This window comes from Rattus norvegicus, unplaced genomic scaffold, assembly GCF_021556685.1.
Source record: "Rattus norvegicus strain SHRSP/BbbUtx unplaced genomic scaffold, alternate assembly SHRSP_T2T haplotype2-0000026, whole genome shotgun sequence".
NCBI classification, from domain to species: Eukaryota; Metazoa; Chordata; class Mammalia; order Rodentia; family Muridae; genus Rattus; species Rattus norvegicus.
Genome location: NW_028238785.1, coordinates 695,291 through 715,419, shown reverse-complemented (window position 1 = coordinate 715,419; position 20,129 = coordinate 695,291). Strand labels below are relative to the sequence as shown.

The following is a 20,129-nucleotide window of genomic DNA, read 5'->3' as shown; positions in this document are numbered from 1 at the left end:
ATATTTTAAGAAGAAGGCTTTGCTTAGTCTTACTTCTTTGCCTAGTCTTGCCTCGGTTGTTCCTGGTATCATGGGAATAACGATCTTATTATATCTTGCCAAAAGGGAAAGTGAGGTAATTCATATTCATGCCTATATAAGGGTTAATAAACTTGCAGCTGCATGCAGTTGCATCTGCCTTTGCTCTGCATCCCCTGTGTCCTGGTTATTTGTGACCGTACCTGGGCCGCCAACGCACTAGATGTTGACAAGCATCACCCTTCTCACTGTCAGGTTTATTATCTTTCTTTTTTGAAATCTATGATGTGGAGGCGTATTACAGCAACAATAAGAAATAGCAGACTGGCATGTATGAAAATTGCTGTGTTTAAGCTAGGTGTGGAGACAAGTCCTCAAAACAAGCTGTTAAAATGGGAAACAAATAATGTGTTTGTTGCTGGAACTGAGTTGCATCAGCTGTGTTGCTCTGCCTGCTCAGTGTCCATTCATCCTCACTCTGTTTCTACAGAGGAACTCAAGGTTTGCCCCAGCTGCCTGTGAGCTGTGATATGGGCAGAGAAAGGCCAGGACACAGTGGTGATTTCCCACTCCTCAGTTATGCTGAATTTTCCACTACTGTACTTGTATACACAAGTACAGTGTGGTCAGTTATTATAGATATTTGTCATTTCTTACAGAGGGCAACTATGATTGACTACACCCAATTCTATAAAAAACAAAACTCAGGAAACCTGGCCCTTGGCAGCAATGAATCAAGAAATATCTAGGATGGTGGGGCATGAATTCTGCCAAGCAATGAACTCAGATAGGTGGGGTTGTGTGGAAGATGTAAGGTTGAATAGCACAATCTATTCATGTTGTATCATCTTGATTTAATCTAAGGACAAAGAAGTTCAGTATCTCTGATGGCTTTCTTCTAACCCCTTGAAAGGTTCACTGGGGTTTGACCTCAGTTCTTCATTCTTCTTGCTGGGGCAGCAACACTCGGGGAAGCTTGAGATTGCCATAGGCACAGTATTAGGCTAGAAATGCTGAGTAGGTAATAGTAAGTTATTCAGATGGTGATACCCATTTCATTTGTTCTTAACGTTGACCTAAGGAAAGACAGATCAAGGTCCTTAGAATACAAAGGTCATTTCCAGTTCTTTTCTACCTTTCCTGAATGAAAGACTGGTTGGCAGAGAATGGTAAAAATTCAAGAATTGGTAGATGATGCTTTGAATGGAGGGTGGGTTTCAGTGCTGGTTTTAGACAGGGTCTCAATTACCCCATCTTGTTCTCTACGTTGCTCGTTAGGTTCACTTTGAGCTCAAATAAAGCTGCTTCCACTTTCCAACAGGTAGTCTTACAAAGGGGCCTCCAAGGACTGTGAGGACAGCATTAGCCAATGAGAGCTGAGGTATGTAACCCACAACTATAGCTTTATCTGAAGGACCCTCAGACAGAGGAGACTCTCGCTCCAGTCCTGAGGACAATCACCACCCCATGAACACACAGGACTCAGTCTTGATGTAAAAACAAGAGGTTCACTTTGGGATACCAATGCACTGGGGCTTGACACAGTCCTCACGCAGGAGGGATGTGAGGAGGCTCAAACAACAGAAATGTACAGCTTAAATAGTCAGTTAAGATTACACAGTTTCATTAGCTCAGCTATTTCGGTGCCAAGGATATCTAGGCAGATGTTTCTCGTCCTGGAATTCCTGGGATAAGGCCGTAACAACATCAATGCAGCTATTTCAGTATGAAGGACGTCTGACTTGATATATGTTTTCTTATCCTGGGGTTCCCAGGACAAGGACCAAGGATATCTGTCTTGGCAGGTGTTTCTCTTCTGGAGTTCCCAGGACAAGGCTATAGCGATGTCAGCCTATAGCACAGCTGCATTCAGTACCAAGGATATCTCACTTCTATAGTGGTCAGTCAGCTTCCCAGAGATGTTTCCTGTCTTGTAATTGCCCTGCAGTAAATATGTTCTATACCCTCTGTTCTTATGGTCAGGCAGCTTCCTAGAGAGTGGGTGGGAATGTGCTTTCTGTACTTTCTGCTCTATTGTCTAATGTCAAGGGTCTAAGCGAGGGCCAGCTTAAAAGATTCTCATTCTTAAGAAATGGCTGTACTGATATATAAATGGGGATCTTTCATATCCACTTTCTTCCAAGTCTACCAGCCATCTCAGATTTTGCTGTAATATGCCTGACAATCAAGGACACAGAAAAATAACTTGATACACAGCAAGGACATTGTGATCATATCCTGTGTCGTTATGTATATTCTGGATGAGGTTTGTTAAAATGACAATATTGCACAAAGCTTTATGTAGGACCCATCAAATTAAGGGTCACTATGCACCGTCACAGCTAAAATGGCCTGGTCAGAAGTGACCACTGGATCACTCTTCTGTAACTTCACATGAGAGGCTCGTGCTTTTTGTGTTTTTGTATTTTTTCTGTATTTTTCTTATTTATTTATTTATTTATTTATTGCTTTATATGTTGTCCGGAAGATAGTTCAAGTCATGGATCTGCCCCCAAAATTTGAGCTTTGCTACTAATACTTTAGTGTATGCATTCAAAAAAATAATTTGGTTTTTTTTTTTAGTACGATAGATGCTTTTGTGTTTTGTGGGGTGATCCATGAAACAGAAGTGAAGATGCTTGTTTCTTATTCTGTCCACTGAGTTATGTCTCTAAGCTTGTCCTACTCCTTTGGCTGCACCCCCCCACACACACACACATCTGCTGACTATTTTATTTTTCAGATGAAATCACACATTATAGCTTAGAGAAGCCAGTAAGCAATCCTGCTTTGGCAACTTAAGTGCAAAGAGGAGAGCCCCACACTCAGCCTGAGGGTGCATTCACTGGTGAATCCAATGTTTCAGTTTCCTCTGCTAACAGATCACCACATTGTTACCAGTACCATAATGAATGCAATTCTTTCTCCTAAGGAATCTGGTGGCAACTGTCAAATGTTAAGCACAAAGCTTCACGTTGTACCTATAACACACACCCACATCGCAACCTACCCTACAGGCTATTTCTGCGTGTGATTTCATGCACCTGCACATGATGAGACAGGAGACCTCTTTGGCTACTTATAGGAACTGGTGTGATTTCTCAGTAATCTTTAATGGGTAATATTGCTGACTGAGGAGAATTTGAGGTAGGATGAAACATTTCTGTGCAGGGATTGGGGAGGAAGCACTCATTTAGATACATAGCAATGACTTAGGTTTTTCCAATCAAGCCTAGAGCCACATTTGGCTTTGGAAGCATGTGGTGCTCAGTGGCTATGCCACAGGGAAGACTCCTCAAAAGGGCACATCAGCTTTTGCTCAGTACAGGGAGAACATTAGCAAGGAGGCAAAGTCTGTTCTCCGTGACATCAGCAGTCCCTTCGTGGACATTCTATTGTCTCCTAGAGAGACCTTGGAATCCCTGTGATGTCACCAGTATCGTTGTGACAACCAATTCCCTGCTTTTTCTCTTAGTGTCCAAAGGATATATCCACAGACATGTTTGCCCGTCTTTGTAGGCGCTTTGGGAGAGTTGATGTTGATAGAGAAGAGTCTAGAGTGAAGCAAACGAAACCTAAAGGTAATGATGGACACAGGACATGGGGAATGTGGAGTAAGTTCTGGGCAGTGTATGTTGAGCTTCCTGTCAGGGGTGTGTGTGGGGGTCTTCTGCTGGCCTTTTTAGTAATGTGCCACAACCACTGGAACATCTCCACAGATATTGAATCCCATGATTATCACAATTCCTGAAAGTCAAGGTTTTCACATCATTAGTTTCTCCATAACCACATGGAGGATATGGCAATGCCTATGCTATTATTGGGTGAACTTCTAGTCTTTATTTTTACAGTGCATTCGGTGTGTTAAATTGATATAATAACACAATCAGGAGCCATGGATGGTATAACTTTTCTAAATTAAACAGGGCATCAATGTACTTCACTTTCATTGCTTCTTTAAATTCAGTGTCTATCTGACAGTAGTAAGAGGGAGAGAACTGTGCTCCTGGCCATGACCTTATATTATTAGAACTCCTCTGACTACCTCTGGCTGACGGGGCCAATCTTACCTTCATTTATTAGAGGTTCTGTGTGGCAGATATTTTTCTACAGTAGCCAAACTATATAGAGCAGGTAGAGAAAGAACCTGTAACCTATTGGCACTACTGGGGCATTTGTCATTTCAATAGGGGGAATTAATAAGTCTGTTGACCATGTCCTCCACCTACATGACTTTTTAATGCAAAGTTATTGGACCAGAGTAACAGTGTAGGATATGTGAGTATCCCTGATCGATCAAGTCATTGTGGATGCTGAATTGATGATCTGACATCTGAAACCAGAGGGGTGAGGGTCCTGAAACCAGGTTGTAGTCTGCGTTCCTGATAATAATCCTGGCGAAGGCATCTCTCTGGTACTTGTAAGCCTGTGTGGGCAGGCATAGGGAACACCTGGCTGCTTACATCTCTTGGTCTCTATATAGTAGTGGGGGAACTGTGATCCACTTAGGATGCCTCTTACACATAGACCAAACTCCTTGCAGTGACACTGGCTTCCAAGCATGTTCTCCTGTTTGGACCTCACTGTGGTCTGTGTATGCTCTATGCATTTGCCCCATGTGGGTTCACTTGTGTTCTTCTACTTACAGAGGCCTGCAGACAGACGTCATCCCCTGAAAATGTCCAAAACAAGGTGCAGGCCAATGAGGAAGAGGAGAGGCTGAATAGAGAACTGGAGCTAACTACCAAGGAGAGAAATGAGCTGACAGATCGCCTCCTTTATGTGACAGGTGGATCCATGAGCAAGAGGTATGCATTGCTCCAAGAAAACGACCTTGTTCTAAACCTCATCTCCCATAGAGAGGAGATGCAGAACCTGACCCTTACTGAGGAGTGAGTTTGGAAATGGACCCTCTGATTCCACCTGTTGAAAATCTGAACTTGTGATCTGAGTGAAGATTTCAGGGATAAAGTCACTTGGGCATGAGTTCCCAGTGTACAATTGGAAAGCCCTTGACAGGTGGTAGCTTTGCAAGGTTCTAGGTGCTGTGAGTTTATGGAGAGTGTTTGTACTTGCTAGGAAGGTGACTGAACGCTATCATCTCCTGGCAGCACCCTTAGGTGACAGGTCACACAGTGTTCATATCAATGCTTAACTAGAAGTCCTAAGGCTCAGGCCTGTTCCTTCTTGTCTCTGTGCCTTAAATTCCGAGACAGTAATGGTGCATACATTTCTACTGATTCTCATTGTGCTCTTTCCATATTTGTCTCTCTTTCTCATTCTCTGAGTCTGTTTAATTTTCTTTTCTTGTGGGAGACACACTCCCAGTTTGTGTGTCTGTGTGTGAACAGGTCTGCATGCATATGCACAATTTTTATATGTTTCTGTGTCCCTCCACCCTTGGAATTTAGGGGTCTGTTTTTTGACCTCAGGATTTACCTGTATAATAGTTTCATGGAGGTGTGAGTGCTTTATTTTAAAAGCCCCACTTTCAACAGCACAGTTCTTTGCCTGTGTGGTCACATTTGTCTATACATTTGTATGCCTTGGGCAGATTATAAGTTTGTGGCAATATCTGGTCTCATCTCCAGAATTATGTGTACTGTCTGCCTCTAGAATATTAGTTATTCGGCTTGTAGCATTCCACTTGTCAAAACAGGAAAAATGAAATCAGAGGTTTCTGGAAGTGTGTGTGTGTGTGTGTGTGTGTGTGTGTGTGTGTGTGTGGTTGGGTAAGCTCTGTGGCCTAGGCTCTTGACAGAATAACAGGTTTGAATGCAGATCCAGCCCTCCTGATTGAAAAAAGTGAGCCAGGGGACCCTTTATCTGGGTGCTTAGCTTCTGTTGTCCTGGGCACACAATTCCAAGTTTCTGAAGCTGAAGAAGATCCAAATATGTAGAATTCAGAAAGTGTCCTTCCAGGGCTGGGGTAGTACAGGACGCAGCCTGAGTTCATATAATCCTAAACCTCGATGTTCATTGGGTTCTATCTTCCTGGGGCCAGCCCCTACTTCAGGCCAAATCCATTTTCTGAAAACTTGAAGATAAAGGAGAAACAGGTCATGTCATTACTGCACAACTTAGACACAAAGAACATTGAACATCGTGAGAAATTTCAGGAGCTCAAGAAGGAGATTAACTTCTATCGGTAAGTACTGGTCAGAAGGGCCCATCACTTGTGGAATATCCATTGCTGCCTCTCTTTGTTCTGGACTGGAGAGCCTGCAGCTCTGGGTCCATGTCTTCTGCTGTTTAAATATCACTGTGCCGTGGGTCTTTTGGACTCAGTTTCAGTTCCATAAGAGACTGTGACTTCTCACCACAGTGTCTATGCATCTTTAGAAGGCTCTGGATAGATCTATACTGATTCAGGCATCAGAGTGTTATTAGGCCGACCTGGGCCTCTGGGGTCATACCAGGTTTAACAAAGCTGAATGTGTGGACCACATGGTTAGCATGACCTCCCTTGGTTCTACTGTCCTCTTGTGGTTGTTTACTGCCTACTAATTGATGTTGCCCCGATGCATTGGGCTTTCATGGATAGTTGTAGATCCCTTGTTCTTTTGGAGAGACATGGACTCTTATTGGTGCTTGGGTCACAGAAACAATTTATTCTTCCCTGGATTGGCCGTTTGCTGTTTGTGCAGCAGCCTTACATGTATGGAGATGTATTCTACGAAGTCTTTATGGGAATCTGGGTCCTGGTGGAGTTTGTGGGATTTGGCAGTTGGAATGGGAGGAAGAGGCTTCAGGATCTTACTATGCAGAGTGTGTTTCCAGCAACCTGCACAGCCGGCTCCTGATGGACCAGGCATGTATGAAGAAGAAGTTGGTCACATTGAAGCAGGAGTGCAAGGAGTTACAGCGATATTTGTTTGAGTTGAACCCGAATGATGAAGACGAACAGGAGAAGACCAGCAACCTCCAGACCCAGCAAAATGTGGTAGGAACAAGCAGCTGAGTCAGATTAACAATGTCTGATACCATTTGCCTATTGGATACATCTTTGCTTCCCCTATCACCTTTCTAATCTCCCCACACCCAGTCAGTCACCCACCTCATGTGATAGAGTTATTCATTGCTCTGTCTATGCACAAGTATTCTGGGATGTTAACCACTCTTCAGAAACTGAATTATGGGCAATTATACTTCTCTGCCCTTTTTGAAACTGCAATCCAGAAATGGTGACAGAGGAATAACATATCACATGACTGAAGGCAGCAACTTGACAGCTGGTATGCGTGTCCCCACCACATCCGTGTCTTAATAGCTGCCTTCTTCTCCCAGGTCTCAGGAACTCCAGGAGACATGGAATAGGACGGATCCCAGGAAGACAGCCCCCTGAAGAATGAGTTTCTCTCTCAGGAGTTCCCTGTGACGACAATCCTCACAGTCAAAGACTTTTTGTGGGTGAATATTCTTCTTCTCAGATAATTTCCTCAATGTATAGAGACCCTACATTTATGTATCCGTATGCCAGCCTGTCTGGTTGAGGTCTTTATCCTCTCTCATACCGACAACACCATTTGAGAGACAACTGAGGGGACTGCCTTGACATCTCACGTCCTAGAGGAGAAACAGCACTACAACTGTGTTTCTAAATGTTCATTAAGAAAATGCTGTTAAGAAATGTTTTTGGTTATGATTTTCATTGAAGTTTTCTTTTTGTTATTTCATAGTTATATATTCTTGTTACTGTTTTTCATTTTATACCATTTTAGGTATTCATTTTATTCCTGTTTTTTGTAAATTGTACTCCTTATGAATAAAAATTGATTTGAAACTCTTGACTCTTAAGACCATCTTATTCAAGGGTCCTTTCCCCTCCTGTAGACTTAGAACTGACAGCTGGATATGGATCTTTGCATGGACCAGGCAGCATGGGTAAATAGGGAATTCAAAGCCACCAAGGGGTACACAGGGTGATAGTGTCTTTTGTGTGGATAATGTGACTTTTTTTATGGACACACACTTTATGATGTAATCACTGACATACTGTATCCATGCTGTCATGTATTCTTCTCATCCTAACTATATCAGTCTACAACACACATTCCTTATTGACTGTGTGCACCAGATATTGAGTAACACACACTCATGCCTGTAGAGCTGCAGAAAAAATGACAACTTTCACAAAGGAATATAGAATAATCCTAATCGAGAACCATGTGCCTCAGTTTTTCTTACAATACAGCATTAGTATTAAACCACAAAGATAATGACCATTAACGTCATTTTGGGAAATAGGTTTTTATAGGTGCTGTTTCACTTGTTCATTCATATGCTGTGTTTTTTATTGTTGCTGATTATATTTATTTTTATCATTTAACTCAATGGATCTTTTTTTTTCAAATGTATGTCTGGGCCACTCCTGAGTGCATTTCCCTGATGATCCAAAAGAGGGAATAGCATTCCCCATTGTAGATGATTGTTAGGGACCATGTGGTTCTTCTGAGAGAGCAGCAGATGCTCTAACCTGGGAGTCATCACCACAGCTCCTGTAGGTAGCTTTTGTCCTTCCAGGGCATGTGCTGTACTATGTGGACACGATCACCTCCCATTTAGGAGAGAGATCTCAGGAGATTTGTATGTACAGGTGGTTGAGCAGTGCCTGCTCAATGTGGCAGCCTGCTAGGCATCCACACCGGGCTCTGGTGCCTCCACTGCTCATTGTGCATTCAGCATCATCCTCCAGCATCACTCAGTTTCAATTCCAAACAGATCTTTCACTTACTATCGATGATTATATACATTAAGCACATCTGATAAAATACTGAAGAGACTAGCCTCCTTCTACAGGCCAACTTGGCATAATGAATTCTTTTGATAGAAAGCAAGATAATTATCTTAATCTATGCAGGTCAGGGAGGACCTCAAGAGCATCCATAGTGAATGCAGACTGCAGCTGTGACCACATGTTTCTTTTGCATAGCACGTCTGTGCAAGCCCAGAGCTTAGGTGGGACAGTTCATGTTTCACCTTTTACATGGAAATCTGTGATTGTATTGAGAAAGTATATGTTCCACGGGACTCATTTCCAATTTATGGAATTAAACTGACTTACTGAGAGTGGAGGTGACTCAGAGTGATAAAGTGAAGAAGAATAATCCAGTATGTCTGCAAACAGATGCTGTCTCATTAGGGCTTTTCAATGCTCAGCAGCTGGAGAAGCAAGGGAGAGGCATTGGTGACTCTCAAGCTTAGGTCCTCTAGTCATTATAAGCTGACCATGACACAAAAAGGGTCATAGGTATCACACTAGAACCTAGTAACTAGATTTAACCAACCTATCACATTAATGCTATGTTTGGTGCTATTTTTTGCCCTCTTAGGACCTGGAAGAGGCTTGGGGTTTTCTAATCCTACTCATAATGTATTATCCTTCCCAACACTATGGGCTTTGTTCTGTTAATGCTAACAGCGCCATCCAATACCTAGGATACTTTCTACTGACATGTGTGACATGAGACAAAACAGTCCCTGTATTCCCTCACCTGAATAAACTTCCTTAGAGGAAAGTGTAGGTGGAGGGTCCTTCTTTCCTCTCCAAGATCGAGAAACATTTCCAGTCTTCAGACAAGTGTGTCAGCCATTGTCCACTGACTTTCTTGAGATGTCCACAATGTCAGCTGAGTGAGGGCAGGGCAGGGCAGGGCAGGGCAAGGGATTGGGGCAGGGCAGGGTAGGGCAGGGGATTGTGGCAGGGCAGGGGAGGGCAGAGCACTGGGGCAGGGTATTGGGGCAGGGCAGGGGTTTGGGGCAGGGCAGGGGTTTGGGGCAGGGCACAGCAGGGCATTGGGGCAGGGCAGGGCAGGGCATTGGGCAGGGCATTGGGGCGGGGCAGGGCAGGGCATTGGGGCAGTGCATTGGAGCAGGGCAGGGCAGGGCAGGGCAGGGCAGGGCAGGGGATTGGGGCAGAGTCCATGAGATGTTAGTAGGCAACAGGCCAGCTGGGGCTAGTGTGGGTACAGGGCTTCTAGTGTGGGTGTGAGAGGAGTAAATTAGGAATGGTCAGATTCTGATGCAGCATATAGGCGGGAAGCAGCTTAGACCATCTCAGTGCCATATAGAGACATTCTAGACACTGATGGGCAATGTCGGGATAGTAGGGTCCCATATAGTGCTCTCTGCAGGTGTCAGGAGAGCATACAGTGGCTCTGTCAGACTTATGACAATCAGGCAGGCACTGGGTGCAAGTGAGAATCATGGGACAAGCCCTGTGTGCAGCCTGGTTTTGGGACATTCCCAGGTGCCCCATGGACTGCAAATTAAAGGCAAAGGACACAGGGAAGCCAGCAATTCCCATGCACAGGACATAAATACCTGTAGATCTTACTAGAATTTCCATAGACTATCTGTCACTCGTCCTCATTATAGAAGGCACCAACATTCTGCCCTCTACTTCAACTTGGTGAGACAGCTATTCTAACTCCAGCAGGAAGGCCTCAGGGAAGACAGTAAGAACTCACAAGTGACCCCTTTTACTATTGAAACAGGGTCTTCCTATGGAGCCCAGAGTGGCTGTAGGATACTAATGCTCCTGCCTCACAGTGACTAGAATTCCAATCCACCCTCAAGAGCAGTTGATTCATCAATAGATCAGACTAAGGACATGTGAGGCTCCAGGGTGCTAGGATTACCAGGGTCCTAGTAAGTTTCTCCAGCCTAAATTACAACCTGAGTCAGTGCTGCTATTTGGGACACCGCCTGATGCCCAGTGACATCACACCTTGGAACTCTTTGTCAAGCATAAGCTGTTATGGGAATGAAGTACCCACACAATAAAAACTGGTCTGGATACTCCTAGGTCAAGAATCCCCTGTTGGAAATGCCTTGGACCGCAAAATTTTAAATGCTAGATCCTTCTGGCTTTTAGAAGATTTATAAATACAAAAAAAGAAAGATGGGCATAGTAATTTAAGCCAGTGATCCTAGTCATGGGAAACTGAGTCAGAGTGATGGAAGACTGTAAGTTCCAGGGCAACCTGTGTTTCAAGAAAAAAAAAAAAAGGCATGGTGAATATTCCACTCAAGTAGAAAACAAAAGGGTTTCACATGGGCCCTGCCATCTACTGGTCAGCACTCTCATCACCACAGCCACAGGGAGACACTGGGGAACATTTCCCACTGTCTCTCTTTGGGATGCATTCCACCCCATGATTCTATGTGAGGAATCCCCCAAAGGTTGCATCATGTGAGGGACCTATAAAGTTCCAGGATTGGGAGAATTTAGGAGTTTATAATTAGGGATGATCTACAGCTGTGGCAAAGCCTTTTCCCAGCACATGGCAGCCCTAGGTTTGTCCCCAACAGTAAAAATAAAATCCCCCAAAATAATTCAAACAAAATGTCCTGAAGCCTGCTCCCTGACCAGTCTCCTCAAAAGTGCGCAGGAACCTGGGTCCACATTTAGGACCCAGCACGGCCTCTGTGACCCGTGAGAAGGGATCTAATATGGGAATTAGTACAGTATGACTTATCCTTGTGGATACCTTTGGTGACAATAACCACCTGACCCCTGAAAACCCATCTACCTGGGGGGCTCAGCACTCATGTCACCCAAAAAGCCCAGATCCTAGGGCCAGCATGGGCAGGTGGTGAAGAAAGTTTGTCTCTCGTGAACATCAGTTGCTGCTCCTGACCTGACTCTATCCTCAGGAGACAATGTCACCCCAGAAAGTGTGGGTGTCAATGGGTCTTCCCAGGCCAAGACTGGGATACTGCTTAAGTTCCACAATGCACAGCAGTGCTCACTCTAGAGCTAAATGTTCTACAGCTGAAAGGGGTGGGTGCTCTGCTGGCCACGCCCCTCCCCTGCAGTATTTAGTGCACTCAGAGTGGTGCTTCAGATGTGAGGGACTTCTTGAGGCTACTCCCATGGAGAATGGCAGATACATCAGAACGGGGTACAGGGTGAGTTCAGAGCACAGCTGGGAGGAATTTAGGGATGCCAAGCTATGACTAAGACCAGATCCTGGGCTGACAGGCAGTTGAGCTGGTGAACTGGCATCCAAAGTGTGACTGCCTAAATTCCTCTTAGACCAAAAGCCCTGGATCTGAGCTACTTTGGTGCGTGCTCCTAAGTGGGGTCCCAGACACAGCTCAGAATCGGGGCTGTGCATGGACTTTGGTGCTGGCAGCAGGTGGCTTAGCCATAAAGTGCCGAGCTTTCCCATCTGTGCCCACTCAAACTCCTCTGTTTCATTTTAGGTGTGTTTGGTATAGTTTTGAGACAGGGTATCTTGTAGCAGCCCAACTCGCTTTGAGCAACAATGTAACAGAAAAATAACCTTGAATTCAAAATCCTCCAACCCCTCTGTCCCAAGTCCTGGAATTAAGACCTCCAACTGTGACCATTTTACTGTAGCATAGGATCCATCTGTATTAGAGTGAGCTTTGGAAATACTGGAGCTCCGACTGTTCCTTAGAATTCAGGTTTCCTTAATTCTTAGCAGGAGTTTTGTGATGATGCTGATGAGAGAGTCAGGAGTTACACTGGGAGAGGTAACAGTCCTGGCAGCCCTGAGTGCACAGTGAAAGTCAAGACAGAAGCCTGCTGATTAGCACCTGAGTGAAAGTGGGAGGATTCAGAGTTCAAGAACAGACTCAGTTACATTCCTAAGACCATATTGCAACATTTTTGTTTCATTTTTGGCTTGTTTTCTTTGAGACAAGGTGTTAATTTATAGCCCTGGCTGTCCTGGAACTCACAATGCCTCTGCCTCCCAACGGACGGAATTAAAGGCATGTGCCAACATGCACTGCCACTAATTAATTTTTCATTAAACATGCTGGCACAATCCAGTAATCCCAGTGCTTAAGAGGCCGAGGCAGGCAGATATCTGGCTTCCTGACAAGTCTGATCTACAGAGAGCATGTCAGAATAGCCAGGGCCAAACAGAGAAACCTTGTCTCAAAAAACAAACAACAAAATGAATTTGTTTTAAAGAAGAGAGGAACGATTTAACAGAGAATTAGAGGCCAAGATCCAAATGATATTGGGTAGTACAGAGCCTAGCTTCTGAGATGAAACTGGACACTATGGGGTTAGGGTGGGGATTCTCATCTTGGACTGGGAGACAGAGGGTGACTTCAGGCATGGAAGGTTCAGTCAGTCATTAGTCAGGATTCTCAATCAAGAGGGTGTTGTAAGTTCCAAAATGTGTGAGCAGTGTTCTGCATGAGAGTAGAAGAACCCGCCTACCTATACAAAACAGCCAATGAAGAGTAATCACAAGCATACGTCTGGAGGTCCATGGAGAGGTTAACATCCACCTTAGTGTGGATTCTTCAGAGCACAGGTGGAGAGGAGTAGAAGAGCTGATGGTGGCTGAGGCAGGAGAGGAGTTCGGGTGTGAATTTGAGCCAGTAAAGGAGCTTGTAGGTTGGGCAGAGCAATGAGAGGTCTAACAGCATAGCTGTTGAGATCCTTCAGATTAATTTGTCTTAAGAGCCTCATGCCATAGCCAGGGACAGGAGTAGATCTGACTATTGGGTGGCTGGGCTCATATAGCCCAACAGGTTTGTCCTTGCATCTGTGGGATTCCAAGTCTCTCCCTTTAGACACAGCCATGGAAAAGGTGTAGCAGTGAAGGTGCAGATGGCTTTGCAATGCTTGGCTTATGGTGTTGAGTACTTCATGCTCCACAGAGCTAGGAAATGTCCTAGAAGCCAGGGAGGCTGAGCATGAGGAAGACAGGTCTCTGGGAGAGAGAAATGATAACCAAAGTCACTAAGAACTTCCTGAATCACAGTGTCTGTTAACCATATATTTTATTTACTTATTTTTATGGGCCTGAGTGCTTCACCTAATAAATGCTTGTGCACCATGTGGTATGTGTGGTGCCCGTGAAGTCCAGACTGATTCCCTAGAATTGCAATTACAGGTTAATAGGAGCCACCATGTGGACACTGGGAACTGAACCTTGGTCTTCTGCTCTTAGCCACTAAACCAACCATCTCTTCAGCACCACCCCCCAATTGTATAGTCATTAAGATTTAACCATTTGGCCTTCAGTATTTGAATTAATACAGATGTGACAAGAGTTATAGTTAACATGGTGGTTCAGGTATAGACAGGCAGGCATCTCATTGTATACAAAATATGAATCCTTCCTTCCTTTCTTTCTTTCTTTCTTTCTTTCTTTCTTTCTTTCTTTCTTTCTTTCTCTTTTTGATTTACTCTTGGCGACAGTGTTGTTTTTTGTGTAGCTGACCTGGAATTAGCTCTGTAGAGGAAGCTGGCCTGGAATTCAGAAATCTGTCTGCCTCTGCCTCCCAAGTGTTAGGATCAAAGGCCTGTGCCACACCACCACACATCCTTCTGTTTAAAGGAAAAATGTAGTCTTACAGGTCAGCATGAGTTTAGCCCCGGTATAGACATTTTCCTAGGCCTTAGGAGCTGTAGAGTTCATGAAGGATTTGCTGCCTTCCCCTTTAGCCTGGCTAACTATGAGAGCTGCACACCCATGGGTGTTTGCTTCACAAGAGTCTGGAGGATGAGGGTCACAGGCTGAGGTAACTGTGTAGAGCAAAGGATGCTTGGTGAAGGTCAAGTGGGTAAAATGCTGAAATGCTGAGAGAAGAGGCCTATGGTAGGCGCCTCCTACACCTGAGACTTCCAACCCCGAAAAGCAGGGGGTAGAGAGTGAGGATGCACAGTGCACACAGGTCAGGAAAAAGCCATGTTCCTGAAGCCTCCATGAGTGGTGGACAGGCTCTAGGGCACCATGAGGGACCTCAGGAGCTTCTGCACTTTGTAGAATTACAGGGTTATATGTTTCACATGCCCATGATTTGCCCCCTGCAGCAGGGAGAAGCCAACACCAGAAACCTCCAGCTCCCAGCCCTGCTTTTGCCATGTAGCTTTATCCAGAAAGAGGTTGGAAGTACCTGGACCTGGAGTCTCAGGTGGTTGTGAGCCACCTGACCTTGGTGCTGGAGACTGAACCCAAGTCTTCTGCAAGAGCAGCAAAGACCTGTGCGCTGCCTGGCCCAGCCAGGGCTGTGAAATGGGATTTATTTTCATGCTGAACAAGCCCAACAACAGTTTAGGTCCCTAGAAGCCACGTAAACCTGGATGCAGTAGTGTCTGTCATCCTGCCCTTCCTACTGGGAAATATGAACCTAAAGTGGACAGTCTCTAGGATTAGGGGGAAGGGCTAGCCTAGCAATCACAGCCATGGATGAGAGGTAGGTGAGGACCTGTGCTCAGTTTGTCTCTGACCTTTACACAGGCACACACACACCTGTACTCACAGAAACGCCATACAGACATACGTGAAAAAGGAAATAAAAACAAACAACATTGAAAATACAGTATACTGGGGCTGGAGGGATGGCTCAGTGGTTAAGACCACTGACTGCTCTTCCAGAGGATCTGAGTTCAATCCCCAGCAACCACACATTGTGTCTCATAACCATTTCTACTCTCATATACTACCCTTTACTGTTGTGTCTGAAAACAGGGACAGCGTACTCAGATGGACAAAATAATTAGTTTTTTAAAATCCTTTTCTTAAAAAAAAAAAAAAACTCTTCTGTGACACATGATCATTGTGTGATTCCAAATGTCGCTAAGTCAGTAAAGTCCTATTGCTACATGGTGCACCAGTTGTGTCAGCCTTGGTAGTAGAATGGCACAGTTGAAAATTTGCTGGTCACAGTGACCAGGCAGCCTAGAAAGCTAACCATGTGCAGAGAAGGCTGTGCTGTGTCCTAGTCCTCTACCCACACTGCCCCTCATCCCTACGAACATAGCACAAAGAACAGATGAGGAATGTTCCAGGATTCTTTCCTCTTTGATTGCCTTACTAACCTAGCCCTGTGCTACATGTAACCTTGTCACATCCTCTGTCCCATCCCTAAGCCCTCATACCTGTCAGATAAGACAGGGATCTTGCTTTGGGGGGAAGCTCTGGTCCCTCTCTGTCCTAACAGGCTCTGAGCCATCGCTGAAAGAGAGTCCTCTGAGGACTGAGGGACATCCATAGCCAGTGCTCTGACTTCCAGGAAGGTTTGAGAAAGGGTTCCTCTTCTTGTGGTGCCTCTAGTAGGAGCAGCCCACACTTGGGCCCAGCTCCCACTGTCAGAAAAAGGAGGGTGGCTCTGGTCTTTGCACAGCTCTCTAGCTGAATGAACAGTGCATCTCTCCTCTCTCTCTTTCAGGAAGTCTCCAGTCTCTGGTGCAGGTGCTGTTCCCAAGACAAAGGAAAGGAAAGTGCTAAGTGAGGGTTCCTGGGATCCTTTAAAACATTATCTGCATTGTCTTCATTAATGTTTCTGTTTAATTTTTTATTCCATGTGTATTGATCTCCTTGTAGGGGTGTGCATGCCAAAGCATGAGTGTTGAAGGTGGAGGAAAAGCCATTGGAGTCACTTTATCCTACTGTGCGGGGTCCCAGGCTCTGAACTGGGTCATTGAGCTTCTTTACAAAGAGCTTTCATGCTGAATTTCTTGCTGACTCTGATTTCAGGGAGAGCATCTCATACAGCCCAGACTGGCCAGTAAACTACTGATCATCCTACCTCAAGCATTACCATCTAGTTCATGAAAGGTTGAGTTATTGACATGAGGAACTGGGGATGGGCAGAGGTGCATGACTGAGGCTATCTCTGCTCAGTGGCATGCCTTTGGGGACAGATAGTTTTCATCACTGAGGTGTCATTTGAGTGCAGTGCTCCTCTGGAGAGAAGGAGTCTCTTTTGCCAGGGCATCAGGCTCTCCAGACAGGACTTGAAGGTGGAGGTCTGGAGGCCAGGCCTGCATTCCTCTTCAGAAGCTGCATTTACCACTCTGGACAGTGCTATAGCACAGGGTCACATATCCAGTTCCACCCTGAGACCTGCTGAGTCACATGCAGTTTGTGCTGAGAAGCAAACTGGGGTCTCCTGCAAGGGCAGTGTGTGCCTCTCAACCACTTACTCATGCTTTCCTTAATTGTACACTCGAAGTGGGGCGGGCATGACACATGTGGGGGTCAAACACAAATCAAGGGAGTTTTTTTCTCTTTTTGTATCAGAGAGGGCCTAAGGATCAAACTCAAGCCCTCAGGATTGACAGTGATGCCTGGACCTGGTGAGTTCAGGGTAGGGGATGAGGGTTTAGTCCTAGGGATGGAGCCCAGGACCTCACATACGCTAGGCAAGTGCCTAATCACTGAGCTACATCCCCAGCAGATGTTGGTTGCAAGAGAACTTGGGCCCTCACCATGCCAAAGGAGCACTCTATCACTAAGTGGCCCCAGCCTGGTAGTCTTGTTTGTAACCTCTGCTGTGTTTGCATGCTGCCTGAGCTTATTAATATAGCCACATCCTCAGGGTGACAAAAACTTCATGGAGACTCCCACTGTCAGATACCTGAAGACAGGTTTCAAAGAGAACAGGTAACCAGTGCAGAAGTCTCAGAGTGTTCGTGTGAAGTACATGGAATATAAGTCCCAGATGACAGAATGCTCAGAACACTGGTGTCCCCACTCTTGGAAGTAACCAGGGCCACAGATCCCAGTCTTTCATCACACCTGAAGACCCCTAGCTGGCATGGTGGCACATACTTCTCATCCCAGCACTTGGGAGGCTTAGTCAGGAGAATCTCCTGAGAACAGGAGTAGGAGGACAGCCTGGCCAACCCATCAGGTGTTACCTGCAGGTCTAGTTCCAGACATAATCCTAGCATGCAGTCATCCCCGGCCATGCAGGGAAAGCATCATGGCACACCAGGAAGCCAGTGAGGCCCATGTTGCTTGACTGGGCAGCTACTTGTTAGCCATAAGGACTAGGGCTCAGAGTGCCCAGAGGCTGTGAGACTGAGGGTTTCAAGGACCCAGCAGCAGGCCAGATGGTCTCAGCCTGGACTCGATACTGAAGAAGGAAGGAGCCCTGAGTCCTGGCCAAAGCTGTTAGTAGCCCCATGACCTGGGCTGCTGGTGGCTGCTGGGGTCAGGAGCAGTGTCTTGGTGGGTCCTGCTGTGGTGAGAGAGAGCAGCAGAACTTCTGGAGGACAGAGAGGGAGCAAAATAGAACAGGAATCCAGTGTAGAGATCTTAGAGTGTTTGTGTGAAGCAGAGCTAGGAAGTGGGTTGCAGGGGCAGGGGAGCAGCAGGCTGTTCCTGTAGAGATGAGTCCAGCAGCATGGGGTGGGAGAGTATCTCAGGGGAGTGGCTCCTGTCCTTCCAGGACAGTCTCCATCAGAGACTGAAGGGCTGGGCCTGAGAGGCTAGGGGAATTAGGGATGAGGGAGAGACTGGAGAGATGTGGGAAACGCATGCACCTAGGAGTGAAGCAGGGCCCCCAATGTGGGATGGCTGAGGCCCAACAGAGTTGTGTGTTGCTGTTCCTACATTAGGCCAGGCCAGAGGGCCCAAGCTCCAGCAGCCAGAAAGGAAGCCAAAGTGTCTGAGGAGGTCTGCATCAGATTGCTGCATCTCATGAGGGTCCCACCAGTGGCCAAGGAAGGATTTGTTGAAAGCAAGGTTGTGTGTATAATTGTTCTCACCTCAGAAGGGAATAGGTGGCCATGGCTCTCACAGGTACTGAGGGTGCAGGGACAGGAGACTTATGGACTGACCTTACTGCCACAGGGCGGCTGAAGGCTCTTGCTGCCTTCAGTTAGTTGTTATATTAACCTGGTAGCTTCATTTCTTGAGAAGCTTGGGTGGATGAGGTGTAGCAGATCAAGGTCCAGCTGAGAGGAGGGATCTAGAGTGTTCCATGGTTGGCAAACAGGTTCTGAGATCTGGCCTGTGCACTCAGGCCAGTGTAACTGTTTGTCTTAGCTGCAGGCTCAAGACGGTTGAACTGTCACAGGATCAAACACCACATGTGCCCTGTGTTTTCCAAGCTTTCTCATGGTTGCAAGCGCTGGGCGATCTCACATGGACTTTTCCATCATTCCCTGAGCTCTAGGTGACTCGGATGGATCATGGAGATATCTCTAAGCCTATGCCAGCACAGCAGTGACATCATGGCAGTGTCCTCTAGGGTTCCAGGACTGGATCTTTTTTTTTTCTCTCTCTCTGCTGATACAAGGAATAAGACATCCTATAAAACAAGGCCAAGCCTTCCTAGAGTTGAAGCCCAGAACACACAAGACTCCCCCAGGGATGGGCCCATCCAAGAAGGTGTGGGATGTTTTGTGGCTTAGGTTGTTTCACGGTGAGTAGGAAGTGTCTAAGACGCATACATGTAGCTGCTTGGGAGCTGCGGAGGTCATGGGACGCCCTAGATCTGATTCTGCAGATGACTGTGAACATCCATGTGCTGGGATCTGAACTCTGGTCCTCAATCACTGAGCCATCCCACTGGCCCCTGGCTGTCCCTTCCTAGAATGTTTCTGTATTTCCTCCTACTTGATGCCTTGATGCTGGCTCCTAGCCCAATGGCCTTATATACAAGATGAATTCTATAAATGTCTTATAAACACTAAGTATCCTGTGAAGGGTACTAATGCCCTGTTCATAACAGGAAGGCTGAGGAATCCAGTCTGCAACAAAGAGAAGGCTGGGTGCTTTTCCTGTCATTCAGCATGAAGGGCCAGTCATGTTTTCATTGTAGCGTCCTGGTTATGCTATGGGTCTTCCTGGTGCAGCAGTCCTGTTCTGTGACAAACGATGTGTCTCCTGCAGGAGGAAGAGTGGTCGAGTCACAGTACCTGCAATATGACAAGAAAACGAAAAAGGTGATGAAGTCCTTGACTCCCAGAACCACAGGAAGTGGGTTAGTTGGAGGGCAAGTAGGGAGACAGCTGAATCCTGAAGGAAACTGTTGGGACCTTTGCCAGGTGCCTCTGTGACATCCAGACTTGGACACAGGGATGAGTCTGGGTAGTCTAACATCAGCATATATCAGTCTCCATGGTCTACGGCCCCTGCACCTCCTCACTGCTCCTCTGGCTTTGGAGACCTCAATTTTGCCAAGCCTTTTCTTCAGGACCATCCCCTGGATCATCCAGGTGGCTCCTAAGAGACAGGCAGTGACAGCAGACATTTGGTATGGATCACAGGCGAAATTGTCATGGGGCTTTTGCCATCCTACCCAGAATGCTGTGAAAGGCCCCACTTTGGTGGTGGTCACTTCTGGAATGCCCTGTGTGATAGTTTCAGCTGTGAATAACA

The 20,129-nt window shown here is 46.0% G+C and overlaps 1 protein-coding gene across 1 annotated transcript; it reads left to right on the top strand.

Annotated features, from left to right (window-relative positions):
* The first annotated feature begins 3,497 nt into the window (after positions 1-3,497).
* On the top strand, positions 3,498-7,798 carry LOC147997899 (disks large homolog 5-like). The gene is made up of 5 exons (XM_087601531.1): positions 3,498-3,599; positions 4,667-4,826; positions 6,023-6,166; positions 6,799-6,961; positions 7,306-7,798. The coding sequence occupies exons 1-5, from the start codon at positions 3,518-3,520 to the stop codon at positions 7,333-7,335; spliced, it is 579 nt and encodes a 192-aa protein (XP_087457657.1). The 5' UTR covers positions 3,498-3,517; the 3' UTR covers positions 7,336-7,798.
* Positions 7,799-20,129: the final 12,331 nt, after the last annotated feature.